The sequence below is a fragment of the Capra hircus genome, chromosome 15 (assembly GCF_001704415.2).
Source record: "Capra hircus breed San Clemente chromosome 15, ASM170441v1, whole genome shotgun sequence".
Classification (NCBI taxonomy): Eukaryota; Metazoa; Chordata; class Mammalia; order Artiodactyla; family Bovidae; genus Capra; species Capra hircus.
Window position 1 is genome coordinate 21564994 of NC_030822.1, and position 23136 is coordinate 21588129.

At 42.3% G+C, this 23136-nt stretch overlaps 1 protein-coding gene across 2 annotated transcripts in view; it reads left to right on the forward strand.

The window, feature by feature from the left end:
- The window catches only part of MPPED2 (metallophosphoesterase domain containing 2), a 207692-nt gene that overhangs the window by 38561 nt on the left and 145995 nt on the right, over positions 1 to 23136 (forward strand). For both annotated transcript variants that reach the window (XM_018059298.1, XM_005690032.3), the window contains exon 3: positions 16710 to 16891. In XM_018059298.1, the coding sequence (XP_017914787.1) occupies positions 16710 to 16891 (182 nt within the window). The remainder of the gene's footprint in view (positions 1 to 16709; positions 16892 to 23136) is intronic.

Here is a 23136-nt window from a genome sequence, read left to right on the forward strand (position 1 = left end):
TGGACAGACTTTCCTCCTGAGGTCCAGATAGTGAATATTTCAAGCTTTGCAGGCCATATGGTGTTTGTCACAACTATGAAACTCTGCTGTTGTAACTCAAAAGCAACCTTAACAATATTTAAACAGACAATGCAATTGTGTTCCAGTAAAACTTTCTAAAAACATGCACTGGGTTAGATTTTGTCTTTGGGCTATATCTTACTAATCCTGGACCAAATGATTTAAATGGCTAATTCAAAAACTTGGGGTGGAGGACTAATTGCTAGTCACACCTGTTGGTAGACTTGCCAGTGTCACTCAACAGGGAAGCCTGGAGAGGTTGGTGGTGGTTGTGGTTGTGGTTGCTCAGTGCTCAGTTGTGTCTGACTCTTTGCGACCCCATGGACTGCAGCCCACCAGGCTCCTCTGTCTTCCACTGTCTCCTGGAATTTGCTCAGATTCGTGTCCACTGAGTCTACGATGCTATCTAACCATCTCATCCTCTGCCGCCCCCTTCTCCTTTTGCCTTTGGTCTTTCCTAGCATCAGGGGCTTTCTAGTGAGTTGTCTCTTCACACCAACAGTACTGGAGCTTGGGCTTCAGTATCAGCCCTTCCAATGAATATTCAGAGTTGATTTCCTTTAGGATTAACTGGTTGACTCTCCTTGCTGTCCAAGGGACTCTGAAGAGTCTTCTCCAGCACCACAGTTCGAAGGCATCAATTCTTTGATGCTCAGCCTTTTTTATTGTCCAGCTCTCACATCCCTACATAACTGCTGGAAGAACCATAGTTTTGACTATACAAACCTTTGTTGACCAAGGGATATCTCTGCTTTCTAATTTGCTGTCCAGGTTTGTCATAGCTTTCCATTCAAGGAGCAAGTGTCTTTTAATTTCATGGCTGCAGTCACCGTCCGCGGTGACTTTGGAGCCCCCTCAAAATAAAGTCTGTCATTGCTTTCACTTTTCCCCCTTCTGTTTGCATAAAGTGATGGGACTGGATGCCATGATCTTAGTGTTTATAATATTGAGTTTAGCCAGTGTTAATCAAAAGTTGACATGGGAGAGGGTATTTCCCTCTGTTATTAGTCTTGGTAAACAGACTATTGGATATGCAGTCAGACCTAGATTTGAATGTTTCTCAACTATGTACTAGCTGGGCGATCGTGGGCAAGTTGCCCACCAGGTAGTCTGTACCTTGAATACACCAACCCTGAGATACCCTTGGGGAAATGTAAACTATGAAATACTCTACCAAGGTAGTAAGTACTCACTTCCAGAGAGGAAAGTAGTCCTCTGTGGATTCTGCCATTGTGTAGGAACTATGTATTGGTTTGGCCAAAAGAACTCATTTGGGTTTTTTGGTAAGATGGTACAGAAAAACCTGAATGAACTTTTGGGTCAACTCAATAATTTTTACAGTAGAAGTGGGCCAGCTATTTCATCAAAAGGTAGAAATGTAGGGTAAAATGGTTTTCTTACTGTCATGAAACAGTTTCCAGAGTGAGATATGCTGAGTCTGAAAATTATTGTATTGGATTCATTTTGAAAGGTCTTTAAATGTTGACATCATATTAAGTTGGAGAAGGAAATGGTAGCCCACTCCAGTATTCTTGCCAGGATAATCCCATATACCGAGGAGCCTGGCGGGCTAAAGTTCATGAGTTTCAAAAGAGTCAGGCATGATTTAGCAAATTCTGATTTTGATTAATCATATTATGTGGTCTTAGGAATAAGCATTTGTCTCGTAATGGACTTACGTGATGTTCATGCATATATAAAATGGTCTTTCTGACTTAGGGACAACTGATTTTTTGAAAGTAAATCAATAAACTTAGCTCAAAGTTGAAAAAAACATTTTGTTGTTGTTTAGTCACTAAGTCATGTCATATTCCTTGTGACACCATGGACCGCAGCATGCCAGGCTTCCCTGTCCTTCACTGTCTCCTGGAATTTGCTCAAACTCATGTGCATTGCGTTGGTGATGCCATCCAACCATCTCATTCTCTGTTGCTCCCTTATTGTGGACTGTTAAAATTCAACTTTTGGCCACACACTTTAAAAAAGGCCCTTTAGCCATGCAAATATGAAGTTACCTACACAAACTAGTCAATCCTAAAGGAAATCAGTCCTGAATATTCATTGGAAGGACTGATGCTGAAGCTGAAGGGCCAATACTTTGGCCACCTGATGCAAAGAACTGACTCAATGGAAAAGACCCTGATGCTGGGAAAGATTGAAGGCAGGAGGAGAAGGGGATGACAGAGGATAAGATGGTTGAATGGCATCACTGACTTGATGGACATGAGTTTGAGCAAGCTCTGGGAATTGGTGATGGACAGAGAAGCCTGGCGTGCTGCAGTCCATGGGATTGCAGAGTCAGACCTGACTCAGTGACTGAACTGAACACTTCTGATAAGCACAATTAACTAAACAACAAATTCTGTTAACAGCTTCTTGTGAGACATTGAGCCTTAGAAAACTTGACTTTGATGAATTGAAAAGTGGAGAAGGAGAATTCAGTTTCCTTTGACAGAGTTTTAATACCAAAAAAAAAAAAAAAATCCTTTTTATCCATTAGACCCAATGCTCTTCATGAATATCTGCCCCAACATTTAAAAAAGTAAACGGTTGTGTTTTTTATGTCTCCTAACGTTCTTTCCCTTGGACTGGGCCAGATGAAGACATGGTTTTCAGGTGCACCCAGTGTTTGAAAATCACCCGCATTTTATTTTTGAAGTTGGTCATTGTAATTATTGATTAAAAAAACTGGATGCCCCATTTTTGGACAGAATCTGCCCTAACGTCTGGGTGTGCTGTGTAAGTGTTAGTTGCTCAGTCGTGTCAGACTCTTTGCCACCCCATGGACTGTAACCCATCAGGCTCCTGTGTCCATGGAATTTTCCAGGCAAGAATACTGGAGTGGGTTGCCATTCCCTTCTCCAGGGGATCTTTCTGAACCTGGGTCTCCTGCATTGCAGGCAGATTTTTTACCATCTGACCACCAGGAAAGCTGTGTAAGAGGAGGTTGTAAACCTGTCAGATGACAGAGCAGACTCTGGATGGTCATCTTGGGGTAGAGCCACCTACTGGCCTTGTGCCTTTGCTTAATCTGAGTCTCAGGTTCCTCATTTGTAAAATGGGAGAAATATGGGGCCTACCTGCTGTAGGGATTAAATGAAAGCTGTTCAGATGAAGGGCATCACATAGCACCTGGCTTCAAAATGAAAACGGTTGCTGTTACTCCCCATCATGACTATCATTATTTTCAGCCGAAAAATTCTGTGTCGGTATCCAGATTTCATCCAGATGTCTTAGTCAGCTTGAGTTGCTATCACAAGTACTACAGGCTGTGTGGCTTAAACAGCAAATATGTATTTCTTATGATTACAGAGCCTGGGAAATCCATGATTAAGCTGCCAGCCAGTTTAGTTCCTGGTGAGATCCCGTCGATGGGTGCCTTCTTGCTCTGTCAAGGTCATCTTTCTTGTGTGTTTTTATAAGGCCACTCACTACGTTTATAAGGGTTCCTTCCTCTTGACCTAATTACCTCCCCGAGACTGCACCTTCAAATGCAATCATATTAGGGCTTCAACATATGAATTTCAGGGGAGGACACAGACAAAAGTGGGGACCAGATGGAGCTACAGGAACTACAGTCATGTAGGATGTTGTAGTTCATTTTTGACTACTTCCCCAATGATCATTTACAGTTTCTGTTTATAATACCATCAGGTTTCTACTGCCTTTCCTTCTTATCCTCTACTTTCTGTTTTTACTGGGTGTGGCTTTATCAAACATACGCCTAGATTTTTTTAGCAGGTAATTTTGAGTCAGCCTCCTTTTCTTTAGTACCCCCAGCATCATCCCATCCCTCACATCCTGCAGTGGCCACGTCAGTTTTCCTTAAAGCCAGCTTTCTTTGTGGCCCCTTGCACCTTTCAGTGAGTGTGGTGGAGGGGGCGGGTTTCCACAGCCTCCAGGCCTGGTTCAGGCCCTACAGTCTGGCTCTCCCTGGGGACTGGGTCCCCAGTCCCACCAGCCTTTTGAACCTTCTACTGCTCTCTGACACAGTGACTCTGCTCTGGCATTGCCTCTTCACTCACAAGTCCCTAAATAAGCGATGTGCTTCCTTGCAGTGCCCACTGTTGCCTGGATAGCTCCTTTTTTTTGCCTGACTTTCCAGGTTCTGTGCTTGTTTAAATTCCAATTCAGATTCCAGCTTCAGGCCACTCTCATGCCTCTTCTTTCTGAGCCTGAGCTCCTTTGTCCCCTGCATTTGAAATGGAATTGACACACCCCCTGGTGTCCTGTGTCCATTGTAATGTTCCCTGTCCTTCCTAACCCGCAAGCAGTGCCAGGCATTTTCTCCTTTATCCCACAGTACCCCACACATCCTTGATTATTTGCGACAACAACCACCACGCAGGTCCTTGATTCTAGCTGTTCACGAGTTGTTTCATAAATCACTTGTTTACACACCACAGAAACCTTCTGGGGCTTGGCTTTACCTGTCTCCCCAGCACCTAGCGCAATCTGGTCCGTAGAAGGTGCTTAATAAATGTCTGGGAAAGAGCTCAGTGACTGAACAGAAATCATACATTTGTTGAATGCAGACATACCTAGATTTATTGTGCTTTATTTTATTGTGCTTACAGATGCTGCATTTTGTTTGTTTTTTACAAATGGATGGTTTGTGTCAGTGCCTATGTTGAGCAAATCTTTTGGTACTACTTTTCCAGCAGCATTTGGTGACTTTGTGTCACTGTGTCACATTTTGGTAATTCTTACAATATTTCAATGTTTTTCATTATTATTATACTTACCATGGTGATTTGTGATCAGTGATCTTTGATGTAACTGTTGTAATTGTTACAGGGCATTCGGTGCCACAAACCAGGCCATGTTTTGTGTATTTCTGACTGCTCCACTGACCAGCTGTTTCCTGCGCTCTCTCCTTCTCTTTCCTTTCCCTATTCCCTAAGACACACAAAAAATATTGAAATTAGGATAATTAATAAGCCTACAGTAGCCTCTAAGTGTCCAAGGAAGAGTTGCACAGCTCTCACTTGAAATCAAAGAAAAGTAGAAATGATTAAGCTTAGTGAGGAAGGCATGCCAAAAGCCAAGATAGACTGAAAACTAGGTCTCTTGCACCGAATACTTAGCCAAGTTATGAATGTAAAGGAAAAGTTCTTGAGGAAAATTGAAAGTGCTACTCCACTGAACGCATGAAAGATAAGAAAGTGAGACAGCCTTATTGCTGATATGGAGAAAGTTTTGAATGGTCTGGAGAGAGGATCCAACCAGTCACAACATTCCCCTAAGCCAGAGCCTGATGTAGAACAAAAGCCTGCTGCTGCTGCTGCTAAGTTGCTTCAGTCGTGTCCAACTCTGTGCGACCCCAGAGATGATAACCCACCAGGAGATGGAGATGCCCAGAATCCCACTGGTATTCTCCAGGCAAGAACACTGGAGTGGGTTGCCATTTCCTTCTCCAATGCATGAAAGTAAAAAGTGAAAGTGAAGTCTCTCAGTCATGTCCAACTCCTAGCGACCCCATGGACTGCAGCCTACCAGGGTCCTCCGTGCATGGGATTTTCCAGGCAAGAGTACTGGAGTGGGTTGCCATTGCCTTCTCTGGAACAAAAGCCTAACTCTCTTCAATTCTGTCAAAACTGAGAGAGCTGAGAGCTGAGAAAGCTGCAGAAGAAATGTTTGACACTAACAGCTGGATCGTGAGGCTTAAGGAAAGAAGCTTTCTCCAACACATCAAAAATGCAAGGTGAAGCAGCAAGTGCTGATGTAGAAGCTGCTTTACGTTGTCCAGAAGATCTAGCCAAGATAATTAATGAAGATGGCAACGCTAAACCAGGGGTCCCCAGCTGCCAGGATCTAATGCCTGATGATGTGAGGTGGGGCTGATATAATAATAATGGAAATAGAGTGCACAATAAATGTAATGCACTTGAATCACCCTGAAACCATCCCCCTACTGGTCCATGGAAAAATCATCTTCTAGGAAACTAGTCCCTGGTGTCAAAAAAGTCAAAAAGGGGACCACTGCATTAAATAGCTGTTTTTCAATGCAGACAAAAAGCCGTATATTGGAAGAAGGTGCCATCTAGGACTTATATAGCTAGAGAGAAGTCAGTGCCTGGCTTCAAAGCTTCAAAGGACAGGCTGACTATCTTGTTACGGGCTAATCCAGTTGGTGACTTTAAGTTGAAGCCCGTGCTCCTTTAGCATTCCAAAAATTCCTTTGGGAATTTAGGATTCCCAAAGTGAAAGTGAAAGTGAAGTCACTCACTTATGTCCAACTCTTTGGGAGCCCATTGTAGCCTACCAGACTCCTCTCATCCATGGGATTTTCCAGGCAATATAGTCCTGGAGTGGATTGCCATTTCTTTCTTCAGGGGATCTTCCCAACTCAGGGATCGAACCCGGGTCTCCCGCATTGTAGACAGACGCTTTACCGTCTGAGCCACCAGGGAAATCAACAAGGACTCCCAAGGATTATACTTAATTTACTCTGCCTGTGCTCTGTAAATGGCACAGTGATGCTGGGATGACAACAAATCTGTTTACACCATGGTTTACTGAATATTTTAAGCCAACTACTGAGACCTACTGTTCAGGAAAAAAAAAAAATTCTTTTCAGGATATGACTGCTCACAGACAGTGCATGTAATCAGCCAAGAGCTCTGATGGAGATGCTCAACAAGGTGGTGTTGGGGGCTTCCCAGATGGCTCAGTGGTAAAGAATCCACCTGCCAATGCAGGTTTGACCCTTGGATCGGGAATATCCCCTGGAGAAGGGAATGACAACCCACTCCAGTATTCTTGCCTGGAAAATCCCATGGACAGAGGAGCCTGGTGGACTACAGTCCATGGGGTCACAAAGCACTGGACACGACTGAGCATGCACGCATACCACACCAACACGACATCCATTCTGTAGTTGTTGGAACAAGGAGTCATTTTGACTTTCAGGTTTATAATTTAAGAAATATTTCTTATGTCTGTAGCTGCTATAGATAATGATTCCTCTCATGCATCTGGGCAAAGTAAATTGAAAACCTTCTGTTATCAAACAGTGAAGGATTCACTGTTCTAGATGCCATTAAGAACACTGGTGATTCGTGAGAAGAGGGTCAGAATATCAGCAGTAACAACAGTTTGGAAGTTGATTCCAGCCTTCCTGGATGACTTTCAGAGGAGTCAAAGCCCGAAGTGGAGGAAGTAACTGCAAATGTGGAAATACCAAGAGAACTAGAATTAGAAGTGGTTCCTGAAGATGTGTCTGAATTGTTGTAATCTCATGATAAAACTTTAACAGATGAAGAGTTGCTTCTTATGGATGAGCAAAGGAAGTGAGATGGAATCTACTCCTGGTAAAGATGCTGTGAAGACTGTTGAAATGACAGCAAAGGATTTAGAATATTCAGTAAACTTACCTGATTAAAGAAGAAGCAGGATTTGAGAGGACTGGTGCCAGTTTTGAATGAAGTTCTGTGAATGAAATGCTATCAAGTGGCGCTGCATACTGCAGAGAAATTATTTGTGAAAGGAGGAATTAGTTGATGTGGCAGACTTTCTTGTTATCTTCTTTTAAGTAATTACCGCAGCCACCCCAACCTTCAGCAGCCACCACCCTGGTCAGTCAGCCACCACTGACAGCAAGGCAAGACCCTCCACCAGCAAAAAGTTTGCAACTTGCTGACTGCACAGATGATAGTTATTTTTTAGCAGTAATTTTTTAAAGCATGCACCTTGGTTTTTTTAAAAGATATAATGCTGTTGCACACTTAATAGACTATAGTATAGTGTAAATATGACTTGTATATGCACTGAGAAACCAAAAAATTCTTGTGTTGGACACTTTATTGTGGCGGTCTGGAATTGAACCCACAATAGCTCTGAGGTATGCCTGTAAGGAACTGACAGGTCAACTCCCGAACCCTTGTAGGCTGCTTCCTTGTCTTCCTAGAGCTTACCATGACTTCTGGCATGCAGGTGGGTGTTTAAGAAATCCTTGTTGACTGTGTGGAGTGACAGGCACTCAGTTCAGTGTCATATGCCTTCCTTTTTCAAAGGCAAGGCCAGTACCCAGAAGTGTAGGCTAACAAACCTGGTTGTTAAAAGAGCAGGAAACATTTAACCCTGGACAACACATCTCCAGTGGGATATTTATGACCCAACCGTTTGCCATTGGAGCGGCTTCAGTGGCTACCACAGTAGCTAGCCTGATGGGCCCTGAAACACCCCAGTGGACCCAGCAGAAGGACCGGAAATTCCTATCACATGCAGTGCTTGAAGAATTAAATTATGACCACTTAGTATTCATTGGACGTCAGCACTGTACTTCTGTACTATGAAAAAAATAGATGAAACACGAGACACACTCTGTGCAGTGGGCTTTTGTTAGCTATAATTAGTTGGTGGTAGAACAGTGTTGATACAGCAGTTCAGCAGTTAGAGGAAAGCAGTGCCCTTGGTACAAATGTGAGTATATTTAAACATTTGGCTGTGTTATGCGTCCTCACTATGTTTCAGCACCATTACTGTTCTGGGACACGAAGGCTAAACTGGGAGAGTTTCATCAGCTCAGAGTTTTAGAAAATGGAGAACAGCCCATTTTTGAAGCAACTAGTTAAATCCCACATTGTTTAATTTTTGTTTAATTGTGGTAACTGAGATTCTGGTTTCTTTGCTCTGTTTTACACTAGAAAGACCTGGGAGCTCCATCTATGGTCCTAAATTGCAATTTCACTTCTCTTTGTATGTGAAGTCTGGCTAATTCTGATTCTGTTTGGAAGGATCTAGACTGCATTTACTTTTGCATTGTCTGGAAAGCAGAAAATACAATTGCAAAGAGAAAGAGCATGTTTTAAGCTGCTTATGAGACTGACTTGTTTCTAAGGTCTTGCACGGATTTCTGGTGGTGGAGAAACCAGGCAGGTAATCATTTGAGAATTTGGTCCTGCCTCTCTTTTCACACTTGAAGAACAGAGGTTACAAGAAGGGCAGTGATTTGCCCAGGATCATGTAACTAACTGACGACCAATGTAGTGGGGGTGCAGGAAGGCCCTGGCTTCACAGCCAGAGCTGTTTTTAATGAGGCTTGTCTGTCTGCTAAAGTGGCCCCTCTAATGCCACCTGTGTTTGGAAACATTCACAATCAGTTTGCACGTGTGACTTGATGTCTCCGAGAATGAGAAGCACTCTTTATTTTTTGTTGTTGTTCAGTCACGCAGTCGGGTCCGACTCTCTGCAACCGCATGGACTGCAGCACGTCAGGCCTCTCTCCATCACCATGTCCCAAAGGTTATCCAGGTTCATATCCATTGCGTTGGTGATGCAATCCAGCCATCACATGCTCTGATGCCCTCTTCTTCTTCTGCCCTCAGTCTTTCCCAGCATCAGGGACTTTATCTTAACTAGTACTCAAAAAATTAAATTCTGTATTGCTTATTTTCCTAATGAACTCTAATGTGCATTTTCTTGAGGTTTGAAGAGACTCCATTCAATTGGATAGGAGTCATAAAAATAGAGGCATCAGTGCACTAAGACTTGGGTATTTTTGACAGTGAACTGCAATAATTTTGAGCAGTCTCTAGATATTAATGATTCCAAGATTTTAGGTGGTTTGCTTTGATGTCATTTTATTATTTTTAACATCTTTTATTCTCCAAGTCCAAGCATATTTTTAGCTTCCAAAGTTAGGTAAAAAGAGAAGTGAATCAGAAGTTAGAAAACTTGAGTTCTAGTTCTTTAGACTGGACAAATCTTAAAAATTGTTATACCTATGTATTTTTTTTAATGTTAGTTGAGAAGTACAATCACCATATCCACTTCATGCCTACATAGATGAAACTGTTTAGGAAAAAACTAAACAAAATTGTGTAAAAAATGTAAGATGCTTAACAAAAATTAAGTAATAGCATACAAAAAAGGCAAAACCATGAAGCCGATATTCAGAGAACCGAAACACAGGATTAGATCATCTCTGAAGCCCTTCCAGTTGAAAAATTCTGTTACTGTACTAACTTAAGCCTGGTATTTATTTATTCATTGTTTTGCTAGAGGGTTTTGCATATCTTTATCAAACAATCTATTGGAAAGTGGACTGAATTCTTATGTCTAGGGTGGATGGTGTAACATCACAAACCTAACTTGAACTCTCACATCAGCTGAATTTTCAGAGCTTTAATATCACATTTGAAAACTTGTTAAAGTCACTGGGATGCATAAGCGCAGCATCATAGTTTTCAAGTGGAATGGGAGATGATAAATACATTGGAATCCTGTTAAAATGCTTTGTTAAGAGTTTTAGTCTTGTTTGACAGTGAATTATAATCTAAATGTGTACATAAGGCTTTTACTTCTCATTTGGCCTAAAGAAGAAATTCCTGTCATGACAAACCACATATTTACAGCTCTTCTGAAGACCTGTCAATAGGGCTTGCAACAGTGTATACATTTGCTATTGAAAAAGTAACAGATATGACCAATAGAGCTTTCCAGAGTGGAAGCAATAATATTATCATATTAGTGTTTTATGGTAAAAAAAAAAAATCAAAAAAACTCTAATGGGTCAGGATGGAGTGAATGAGAATGGTTTATTTGTTTGAGTAGGCAATGGGATATATAAACATTTGACAATCAAGCTTCAAGAACAAGATTTGAGGCTTGGCACAAAACCTGGAGACTTAATTGGAAAGCTCAAGATGATAGCTCAGGCTTCCCCTAGGAAAATCCTCCAGGGTGTCCAGCTTTGGTGGTTCTCCAGCGCCTGTACTAGCGTTTATCTTGGATAAACAGCTCATGGGCCCATGAATCCATATGTGCTTGTGTTAGTTGCTCAGTTGTGTCCAACTTTTTGTGACTGCGTGGACTGTAGCCCGCCAGGCTCCTCTGTCCATGGGATTCTCCAGGCAAGAATACTGGGGTGGACAGCCATTCCCTTCTCCTGGGGATCTTTCCGACCCAGGGATCGAACCTGGGTCTCTTGCATTGAAGGTGGTGTCTGAGCCATCAGGGAACCCCCCATGAATCCATATGGCCCATGAGTTCTGACACTATGGATAGAGGCTTTCTATCCAATTGGATTGTATCCAGATCATCAGGATGCCGAGGGCACTGGACATCCTATCACAAAAGAAAAAGTTGTGGACAGTGTGGCCAATCAAGTAGGTTAGAGACGATTTCAGGGGGTTATAATGCATGTCCTCAGATATTTGAAGAACTTTCCAATGGAAAAGGGACTGAATTCTTCTTCTCTGCTGTTTGAGTGCAGAACTAGGATTAAGAAAGAAGTGACAGGAAGGAAATGCATGGTTTTAATTTTAAAAAAGTATTTTTATTTTCATCTGCATCGGATCTTAGTTATAGCATGCAGGATCTTTGTTGTGGCACGTGGGCTCACAGGCTTCTGTCTAGTTGCAGCATGAGAGAGTGGGCTCAGTGCTTCTGGCATGTGGGTTTAGTAGTCGTGTGGCGTGTGGAACCTTAGCTGACCTGACCAGGGATAGAACCCTGGTGTGTCCCTTGCCTTGGAAAATGGAATCTTAACCACTGGATCGCCAGGGAAGTCCCAAGAAATGAATGCTTTTATTGACTGAGGATTATGTGCCCAGTGCTGTGCTGGCCGTTGTGTGTGTAACCAGCTTTCAATGAATAAAGCTGTGTGCTAGCTGTTATTATCTCCTTATAATGGAAGGAGACATGGAGGTCAGAAAAACTTAACTACTGTTACTAGTAGTAGTAAAAATATTACTACTGAGTTAAAACCTAACATTGATAGTCTGCTGTGTGTCAGGCACTGTTCTAAGTGCTTTGAGTACATTATTCTTTGTCATCCTCTTGGCAATCTTATGAGTTAGGAACTATTTTTATATTCATTTTATTGGTAAGGAAACCAAGACATAGGAATCAAGCATGTTGCTTGGTGTCACACTGTTAATAAAAGTGAAGTGAGATTCATAGCCAGATAGTCTGGCTTTATAGCCAAACATGACCCCCCCTCCCACCCCACCTTACATCATTCAGTATCTTCAATTTCAGAGCATGTGCTGCGTGTCAGATCCAGTACTTGACAATTTATTTCCTTATAGTGACAGAGTAGATTAGGCAGTGAAAAAGCTGGCTTAAAATTTAACATTCAAAAAACAAAGATCATGGCATCTGATCCCATCACTTCAAGGCAAATAGATGGAGAAACAGTGGAAACAGTGACAGACTTTATTTTCTTGGGCTCCAAAATCACTGCATATGGTGATTACAGCCATGAAATTAAAAGACGCTTGCTCCTTGGAAGAAAAGCTATGACAAACCTAAACAGTATATTAAAAAGCAGAGATACTACTTTGCCAGCAAAGGTCCATATAGTCAAAGCCATGGTTTTTCCAGTAGCTATATATGGATGTGAGAACTGGACCATAAAGAAGGCTGAGTGCTGAAGATCGGATGCCTTGGAACTGTTGGTGTTGGAAAAGACTTGAGAGTCCCTTGGACAGCAAGGAGATCAAACTAGTCAATCCTGAAGGAAGTCAACCCTGAATGTTCATTGGAAAGACTGATGCTGAAGCTGAAGTTCCAATCCTTTGGCCACCTGATGTGAAAAGCCAGCTCATTGGAAGAGACCCTAATGCTGGGAAAGATAGAAGGCAAGAGGAGAAGGGGACGACAGGATAAGATGGTTGGATGGCATCACTGACTCAATGGACATGAGTCTGAGCAAACTCTGGGAGATGGTGATGGACAGGGAAGTCTGGTGTGATGCTGTCCCCGGGGTTGCAAAGAGTCAGACATGACTGAGTGACTAAACAAAAACAGCAGAGATTAGGCAGTGTTATTCCCATTTTATAGATGAGAAAATCGAGGTGGAAAGAGTGGAATATCTTGCCCAAAATGAGTAACTCGGCCAAGCTGTTGCTCAGTCTTCAGGCTCCTGGCCAAGTCCCTTTGGACTCTGCTCAGCTTTCTTAGAGTTTCTGGATTGGAAACTTTCTAGCAAGTAGAGCAAGTAACCAGAATTGTCTGGTGGAGAGAAGGGGGATGCAGGGGCGGGGCTTTCCTTCTCTAGAAAACTTGGAGAGAAAATTTATGTCAGCTAGCCAAGAAAGGGATAGAGGAGGTTCAAGCTTCATATAAAGCACTGAACCCGATGCCGCCTAAGGTTTTGTCCAGCTCTGGGATTTTATGATGCAGTGTTTTCTTCTCATCTTCCCATGTCATCTTATTTTCCCCTGGGTGTACTCAGATGTACGTGCAAATCTCACTCTGCTATTTGAATCTGGCTCTGGGGGTTAGATTGCCTTGGTAAGAGACTCACTTGCTAGGATATTTGACATGATGCCTTAGGGGAAATGTTAGGTCATGTGAGAAGTCAACAGCATGAACAGTAAGCAGTAAGGTTGTTAACAAAGGGGGAACAGGCAGCGGGAGGGTCTTCCCACAACGTGAACAGGTAGATCTTCTGAAAGCTGTCAGGGTCTCCCTTAAACACGCTTTTACAGGAAAATGTTTGGCTGTCTTGCCTTTTCAAAGTGTTTACCACATGCTCAATTTGGAAATGCTCATTTCCCTAGGGTTGTCTCAACTTTAATTATATCTGCTGCAACTTGCCTACTCTACTAGGCGTCTTATTTCCAACTCTGAATGTCTTTGGGTGGAGATGCCTTCTTTCCTGTGACCCCCTAGGTGATGCTTGTCCTGTTATCCTGCAGTGTGGCTCGGACAGGCTATGCTGTCTTATTTTCTTGTCCTCTGATGGATAGCAAAGGACATCAGTGCCTCTGGGTCAGGGGATGTATGTAAATCATGTTTTTGCATGTTCATAACCCAACCCCACCCCTGGCTTTGGACTTCCACAGTCCTCTTCCTGGAATCAGTCCTCCATGTCTTTCCCAGTGTCTGCTAATTGTTTTCCTTGGATGACATCAAGTTGGTGGTGGTGACGGATACACCTTCTCAGTCGTCCTGTGTCCCTCTGATTCATCATTTTATTTCAGCTCAAAGCTGAGAGGACTCATTTTTCTCTCTTCTTCCTATTTCTTCTATTTTTTTTTTATTTCTTGCCCTTTATTTCACCGTTAATTCTGTTGGACCTTTGAGTGTTTCTCTGGAGGAGGAGCGAGGGTGGGGGAGACTTGAAACCACTCAGAAATTGACTGATGTTTTAATAGTCATAGAAAATGATTGTCCAGCACAGAGCTAAGAAACACAACATGTACTGAGTGGTGATTCACTTCTCTAAACTGAATAGGTTCATAGCACAGGGGCCTGTTCACAGGGAAGGATTTATGTCGGTGCTCCTTTCTATTTTATAAATTGAAAATGATGACTCTGATGTCCCTCTGATAAATTCGTGTAGACTCTTAAAACTGGGGTCTCCAACCTCTGGAATCGAATGCCCAATGATCTGAGGTGGAGCTGATGAAATAATAATAGAAATACAGGGGACACTAAATTACTGTGCTTGAATCATCCCCACACCATCCCTACTCCCCCTCTGCCAATCAATGGAAAAATTGTCTTCCACACACCTTGTCCCTAGTGCCAAAGAGGTTAGGGACCGCCTTCTTAAAGGATTTTGATGCACTGGTTGTGCCCGTAGCCTAACTGAGTTACAGAAAGGAAGAAATGGGGCTGTATCTGTACTTGACCATTAGGATGAGAACAGAACTGGAAAATAAAGATATATAAATAATGAATTTAAAGTCCAGTGGTTGATGAATTTTCTTTCAGACGTTGATGGTTTCGGCATAGATGTGCACAGCCCCTTTCTAGCAAGCATCTTAACTTTGGGTGTAGGAATAGAATATTAAGTGTCACTTCCAGAGGGTGACATAGTCTGCTATGGCAGGAAACAGTCCTTCATTGTCCGGGAAGACTACTTTTAGAAAACAGGCAATGTCAACTGATACAATTTAGAACCACTAAGACAGTATACTTAGAGTCTTAGTAATGGAAAGAAAGACAAACATTTTAATATATATTAAAAAAATCAACATTAGATACTATCAGAAGGGTTTCTAGGTTGCTCATGAGATCTCAGTGGATTAGTGAATTTTCTTCATGATGACAGCATTGTTAATTTCTAACCTTTACAGGAAAAATCAGGTGTATGTGTGTATAGATATATGTATATACTTTTTTTTTTGCAGAAGTTAAACTTTCTTTTTGGGTTTTCAGTGAGCCCCATTGTATTCACCAGGTTCACAGTCCCTGTATCCTTTTTGTCTTCTTCCAGTTCTCCTTTCTTCTTCCTTACTTCTTCTCTGACAAAGGTAAAATAAAATTAAAGGACTAACCATTAAGGAAATGCAGGACTCCGCAGGTTGTATACTGACTGCCTTTGTTTCCCTCACAAACATTGCCATTGTGAAAACAGATTATTTCTTTTTACAAAAGTGCGGAAAGGAACAAAAAATTAAACAAAGCCTTGGAGGCAACTGGTACAGAGAATCTTGTGTTGAGCTTTCCCTGTGTTCTCTGCTGCATGTTAATAACCCAGGGTGGGGTGGTGATATGAAATATTGTTCCTTATTTAACATTTTACGCTCTCATCTCCACATTGCATATTTGCTTCTCTTGTGACCTTCTCTTTGCTTTGATAGCTGCTTCTTTTCACCCATAATCCAAAGTAAGTGTACATTCCTACAGAGAAATTACAGGAAGCTGTCAGTGTAGAGTTAATATAGTTAAAGCATCCTTAACTCTGCTATAAACCCTTTAAATAATTAAAACTGTATGCTTGAAGAGTCAGATTTGAATTGCTTTACCAAGTTTATTTAGCACACTTTGTTACACTCAATTAAATGAGAATGTTCTGTTTCATTTTCTTTGCTTCGGGTGGATCATTTTGCCTTTTGATTCTCATGCCCGAGTGTAATTTCACAGTGCTTAGGTCTCTAAAACTGTACATATATTAATGCATATGTAGATCTGTACACACCCATTAAAAGGCTTACTATATTTGTACTGAATAGACTCTGCCCAAGGCATGTGAACATTCTAGGTAACCTAAGGTGTAACTGGGGCCTCAGGAGGTGGTAGAGAAGCAGCTGGACAAAGTTCTTGGAAAACCCAGTGTTTTATTTAAAATTCCTTTTACTTTGGCATCACCTTCCCTCCCCACAATTTGATTTGTGAGTCTCTGCTTGAAAACGTGATAGAGGTATTGAATGGTTCTAGAAAGGAAATTGCCTAGAAGTGGTTACCATCTACTGTGTCTCTTAATATTTCGGTTGGCAGAGCATGTGTAGAATGTTCTCCATAAATTAGTTCTTTGCTAAAGTTATGCATGTTTAAGGAGGAATAAATTAGTTATCCATTTCCTAATGAGTAGTGGGATCAATTGGAGCATGAAGAGAGAGAAAATAGTATCATTTTGCTTCCCCAGTTGGGGTTCAATATCCCTAAACTTCACCATTAATCACTCTCTCAGTTGCCTGGGTTACTTCTGACTCTACGTGTAAGATAGTCCGGCCTTTTAATTTTCCTGCCAGGTAAGTAAGACTTTTTGAATTTGCCCAGTGGATATGTAGACGGGTGATGCGGTCTCTTTTGCACCCCCAAGGGGTTCCTTGTTATAATGGGCCCTTCTCTCTTTGCATCGGTTTGTCTGGGTGCGTTCACGGATAACAGTCAATATGTATGTGTGATGACGATTACGAGGGTTCTAATATATTTAACTGTTATGGGATCTGTTATGTCTACTTCAGGGTCGACCCCATCCCATATGACACTCCAAAACCAGCGGGCCACACGCGGTTTGTCTGCATCTCAGACACACACTCCAGAACAGATGGTATCCAGATGCCTTATGGGGACATCCTTCTCCACACAGGCGATTTCACCGAGCTGGGACTGCCCTCAGAGGTTAAGAAGTTTAATGACTGGTTAGGTAAGGAATGATTGCGTTCCGGCGCCCCCAATTAACCTTTCCCGCCCGAGTGTCACTCACTGTGCCCTAATTGAATTAGAGCACTTGGAAGCGAGCTCAGCCATTTCTCGTATGATATGCGGTGGTGTCTAGCTTTAATCCAGTTGTGTTAATTAAAGATGAATTTTTAGATATTTAATTTTACTGTGCATCCTTTCAGCGCCTGGCCTCGGCAGCTCTGGGGTAAAGGGATGGAAAGCTTTGAAACCGATCTCATCTCACTCATTCTGCTTTAACGAGGGCACTCGTTGGCACACGTGAGACCTAGAATCGTATTTTTAATTCATTGGCTCTGCAATCTTTCCCAGATAGTAAGAGAACATTTCTAAAGAATGAGGAGGATGTCAGAGCCCTTATTTAAAGGGAAGGTCTTAGCATAGGAATGCTTGAGGGGCAGCTTTCCCAAGTGAACCAGAAGGGTGTCCTAAGACCCCTGGAAAAGATAAGATATCCTACTGTAAAGCTCCAAAACTCTGGACTATGAAATCACCCTACACACTACTGTGAAAAAGGTAATGGCAACTTTGTGGTTACTGTAGGGGCACCCATCAGGTCAGGGTTACTGGAAAAATGCTGACTCCCGGGTTAGGCAGTTACCAAATATTAGCATTACAAGGGAATCATGGGGTTATTCACAGCAAGATTAGATGACAAATCTTTGTAAGAATCCTCTTAGGTGAGGGAAAGAAGTGCCAGGATTCTGAGATTTTAGAATCTCTAAAGACACTAAGGAATTACAGTGAGATTTTAGAATCTCTAAAGACACTGAAGAATTACAGAAAAGGCAGAAATCACTCCACAAGAATAATGTCATGAATAATGTGTCAGCCAACCAAAATTACTTAGGAGATTTAGACAGAAACTTGAAAATTCATTTTCCATTGAACTAAAGCAGGGGTTGAGAAATTTTTAAGTAATTGATTAAATGATAAGGTGTATGTGTTGATGGAAAACAGTATTCATTAAAAACAGTTAAAATATTTAGAAAATAATAAGCTAATAACTATTTTGAGTTTTCTTGTGATTTGCACTTTATCCATCTTTTATAGAGTTGACATCAGGATACATATTTGCTCTTTTACTATTGTTTATTTTCATTTGATAGTATTGATATTACATGATTTTGCATAATTTTCATATTTATCCTTTTTGATAGCAATGTGACATTTGTATTGTTCTGTATTTTTATTTAATAGGACAGCCCTCTAAAAATGAACTTTCAAATTGATAACAATTTTTCCTCTGAAGCTAGCACTGAAATGTGCATTTTAATTTGTATATGTCTTTTTGTTTCCATTGATTTATTTCTTAGGGCAAACTACAGTATGAGTGAAATTACTGAGTCAAAGGATATGGAATTATTTACGATTCTTATTGTATATTGACATATTGCTTCCCAAGGGGATTGTCGCTGTATCCTGAATACACCAATTTTACCACGATCTTGGATATTGGAGCTTTATATTTTGTACTGTTTCAGTAGGTACTCAGTCATCTCACTTAAAATAGCAAGATACCTTAAACATCATTCGGCATAATCCCATTTTGACAAGTGACTCTGATGCAGAGAAGTAAAGTGACTCGCGGCAGACTAGCCTGTGGCACAGCTGGGCCTGTAATCCCATTCTTTTCACTCCTCTTTCACATCTGTCAAGGTTGCTTTCGAGTACTATTACCTCTTTCTTTTAGCAACTTATATTTACGAACTATTCACAGACAGAATTATTTGGGGTTGAGTCTGACAGTTTCAAGCTGTTCTGTGACAACTGAATCAACACAGAAGTGATCTTGCTGCATTGACAATGTTGATTTGTAAGGAAAGAGAAAGCCTGTGGGAAGAAATACAAGACAGGATGGATCCTGGGTATAATCTTGTTTAGCTGCTGACCTTGGGCAACTGAGTTAACCTCGCTTTTCCCCTTGGTTTCCCTCTGCAGAACGAAGGATTAATACTACCTGTCTTTCTGGTTTGTTGTGCAGATTAATCAGTAAATGATTGCAGCTTGGAAGTTTTGTGGGCCATTAATAATTGAATGGGGAATGTGGTGAATGAACCATCAACAGATATTTAAAGGGTAAAAATAAGAAGAGGTCAGAGAAATTATTTAGTGGAATGGAAGTAAACACGGGGAGATTTTATAAAGGAATGTACTTCTTAGATGGAAAAGTGCCACAACCGAGGAAATAAAATAGTGAAGAAATAAATGCTGAGGTCCAACGGCAAGATCAGTTCCTTCTCACCCATTTCCCTTCTGATGGCCTGACACAAGAGGAAGGGGTCTCAGAAGGGGATGCAGAATGTGAGGCTGAAGGAATACCCCCACCGAAGTATAAGGGAAGAGAAGTTGGGAATCCCATAGGGGCAGCCCAGAATAGTTCAGTTACCCTGGCAAACTCAGGGTGCTCCAAAGGTGAGAGTTAGTATATGATTACATGCTACCACTTGGCTCAGTTGGAAACCTCTTACCTGAAAAAAGTGTTTCTAGCAACAGCTGCCAGGTGGCCTAACAGAGTGGAGTCAGTGGTCAGATCAGTCTAGGGCTTTAGCTATAATAGGTCACCCAACCCTCACTGGCATGAGTCCATACAGACTTGTCCAGCACTTTGAGTCCAGGGAACCTCTCGCAACTGACCATCCCCTAGGCTCCTTTAGTTTCCCAAAAGGCTATTTCTGCTTCAGACCAGGTACGCCTTCTATTTGTCCCAACCTTCGAAAGTTGCTAATGTTATCCCCATTTTACAGATGAAGAATCTGGAGTTCAGTTGGGCTAATTTGCCCAGGATCCTTCAGTGGAGAAGAAACTCTGAGAGTCTAAGACATGCACCCAAGTTCACCCAGTCAGTAAACCTGGTGTTGTCTGAGCCCTTTTCTTTCCATCCTGTGATTTACCAGTGGGCTTATGGCACCTAGAAAGCTTGCAGACTTGAGCTTGAACTGAAATGTTCCAGCATCTTCATGGAGACTTGAGTTATGCTGTTACTTGAAAAATGTATTTAAGCTCCGCCTAGGCAGTGGCACCCCACTCCAGTACTCTTGCCTGGAAAATCCCATGGACAGAGGAGCCTGGTAGGCTGCAGTCCATGGGGTCGCTAAGAGTTGGACACGACTGAGCGACTTCACTTTCACTTTTCACTTTCATGCATTGGAGAAGGAAATGGCAACCCACTCCAGTGTTCTTGCCTGGAGAATCCCAGGGACGGCAGAGCCTGGTGGGCTGCCATCTATGGGGTCACACAGAGTCGGACACGACTGAAGCGACTTAGCAGCAGCAGCAGCAGCATCTTGAATCTCACCCTGACCTACCAGTTGCAGGGGCTGAGAATCCCATCACGAGTTCTCTGTCGGTTCAGAGATGATGGGTCCCTGATTAATATGTATGTACGCCACCTGGCAAGAGGAATACACAAAGTTATTAATACAAAGTAATTTATGAGTTAAGCAGGCACAGCACAGGGTCATAAGACGATAGGACCCAAACTAGGTACAGCCAAAGGTTGGAAAGGTAGTGTAGCCTGTAATGAGAAGAGCCTGTGTTGAATTCCCTGCCTTTGTTGCTTAAATTCCTGAGCCTTGATTTTCTCATTTGTAAAATGGGCATGATAATAATACACCCCATGGTTGCTATGAGAATATATTCTGTGATAAATCTTGTGCCATTCTTAACATGGCTTCTGTGATGGCTCAGCAGTAAAGAATCTGCCTGCAATGCAGGAGACAGTGTGTTTGATCCCGGTGTCGGGAAGATCCCCTGGAGAAGGCAATGGCACCCCACTTCAGTACTTTTGCCTGGAAAATCCCATGGACTGAAGAGCCTGGCGGGCTACAGTCCATGAGGTAGCAAAGAGTTGGACATGGCTTAGTGACTAAAACAACAAACAGCAACCTTCTTAACATAGCTCCTGGCCTATTAAACAGATGATGTAGAGGGAGACAGCAGAGCCAGAGGCATAGAATCCATTAGGCAGAAACTAGAAAGGACTGAATCCACCTGCCAGTTTAGGAGACACAGGTCACACGGGTTTGATCCCTGGGTTGGGAAGATCCGCAGGAGGAAATGGCAAACTGTTCCCATAGTCTTGCCTGGGAAATCCAGGACAGAAGAGCCTTGCGGGCTACAGCCCAAAGGGTTGCAAAGGTTCAGACACGAATGAGCAACTTAAGCATGCAGAAAGGACTGCACCTTACTTTTTTTTAAACTAGAAACTGAATTTATTAACTTGCATAATGTTCCATAGGTTTAAGAGGAATTTAGAGTGAAGAGGGAGCCTGAAGAAGCATAAGAATAAAGGCTGAGGACAGGACCCCTCTTAACAGTGACACTAGTGGGATGAAACGTTGAAACTGTAAGAGGACTTGGAGGTCCTGCCTCCTCATTTGATGGAAGGGGAAACTGAGGCCAGAGAGATTATATGTACTACTCAAGGTCACTCAGATAATTAATGGTCTCATTGAAACTGGGACTTGGACCGGGAGAGGGTTGAACTAGTGATACATTGTGGGTGGCGTGGGCTAGACACTGTACCTTTTTCCCCACCCCCCATTAACATGTATCATTTTATGCAGTCCTCAAAATAACTTGTGAGATAGCTTCTGTGACTTGTGAGGAAGATATTATTAGCTTGTTTATTACCTGGGAGGAAAACTGAGCCTTGGAGAAGGTAACTTACCTAAGATCACGCAACTAGGAGGTGACCTGAGAGTTTGAGTTTTAGTCTGTCAGACTCCACTTGCCACCTGTGTTCTGGCTTTCTCTATTCCCAACCTTGAGCTTGGGATTCCTGCTGGGAGGGACCATATTCTGGATAAAATTGTGTTTTTTTTTTTTTTAAATTAACTACCTGTCTAAGCATAGGGCTTCCCAGGTGGCTCAGTGATAAAGAATCCACCTGCCAGAGCAGGAGCCACAGGAGACGCTGGTTCCATCCCTGGGTTGGGAAGATCCCCTGAAGGAGGAAATAGCAACCCCCTCCAGTATTCTTGCCTGGGAAATCCCATGGACAGAGGAGCCTGGTAGGCTCCAGGGGGTCTCTAAACATACACGCTCACGCATATGTAGACTCAGACCCCAAGATGGCTCTACGGCATTGCTCATATGTCAGAGTTGTGGGGACAAGGTGCAGATAGGTCTTTCCTAAAGAAAGAATTTTTATAGCCCCATTCATGTGATAGCTCAGATATGCTCCAGGGATGTTATGAATGAATAGGCATTGGTGTGCTGAACTGGGGTCCTAAGCCACTCAACCGTGATGGCGTTTTCTTTTTTATCTTGGCAAAAATGCATCTCATTTACAGACAGGGTTTAAAAATAAACTTGCCAACTATAGATTAACTGCCAGTTAAAATGTTATTGTTTTTATTGCTAGTAAATTCTGAACCACTGAAATGCCTAAAGACACCTTTTGTGAGGCAGTGGGTTGTGTATGGTCCTCCTTCACTTTGCCCCTATGGTGTTCTGACCTGTTCCGCTTTGATGGTCTCTACAGATCGCTCAATTTCATTCCTCGTGCCCTCTCATCTTTGGAATATTTGTGATAGCCTTCTTCTTGAATATGCATCTTTGCCCTTGGAGGCTACACAAATGGAGATCTCATCATTTGGTTGCACACCCACCTTTGTATTTCCACCTTCCAGTTGCACCCACACTGACTTTCTTCCCACACCCCAAATGCACATGTCCTTCCACATGGCTTTCCTGTTGTAAGCCCTGTTTCCGTTTCCTGGAATGACCAGGAGACCTCCTTCCTCCTTTAGGACGGGTTCTCTTTCCCTTAACACTGGGTCAGGCCTCTGTGCAGCCCTTCCCATGGCTGTTATGTCACTGTTTCCTTGTCTGTCCCTAGCAAGACAGCAGAGCATGCCCAGTGAGCGCTCCTTCTGCCCCAGTTCTGAGTAGAGCCTGGAACAGTCAGTGCACACAGCCGATTCACACTGAGTGATTTTTGAATGACCATAAGGGACAGGGCTTTTTGTGTGTGTGTTTTTGCACTTTTGGCTGAAACTTTAAAATTATATTGTACTGTATGTAAAATGCTGTGCCCTTCCTTTTCCTTTTTGTCCTCAAGATATGTGCCCAGTTGGCTGCTGTTAGTGATTCAACGAGACTTTGAGCAGAAATATTTAAAAGGGGTTTATGGTAGTTGTTCTGTTTCCTCAATTAAAATTAGAAAGACAGGGTTCTTGGGTGGTCTGTTCTTTTAGCTAAAAG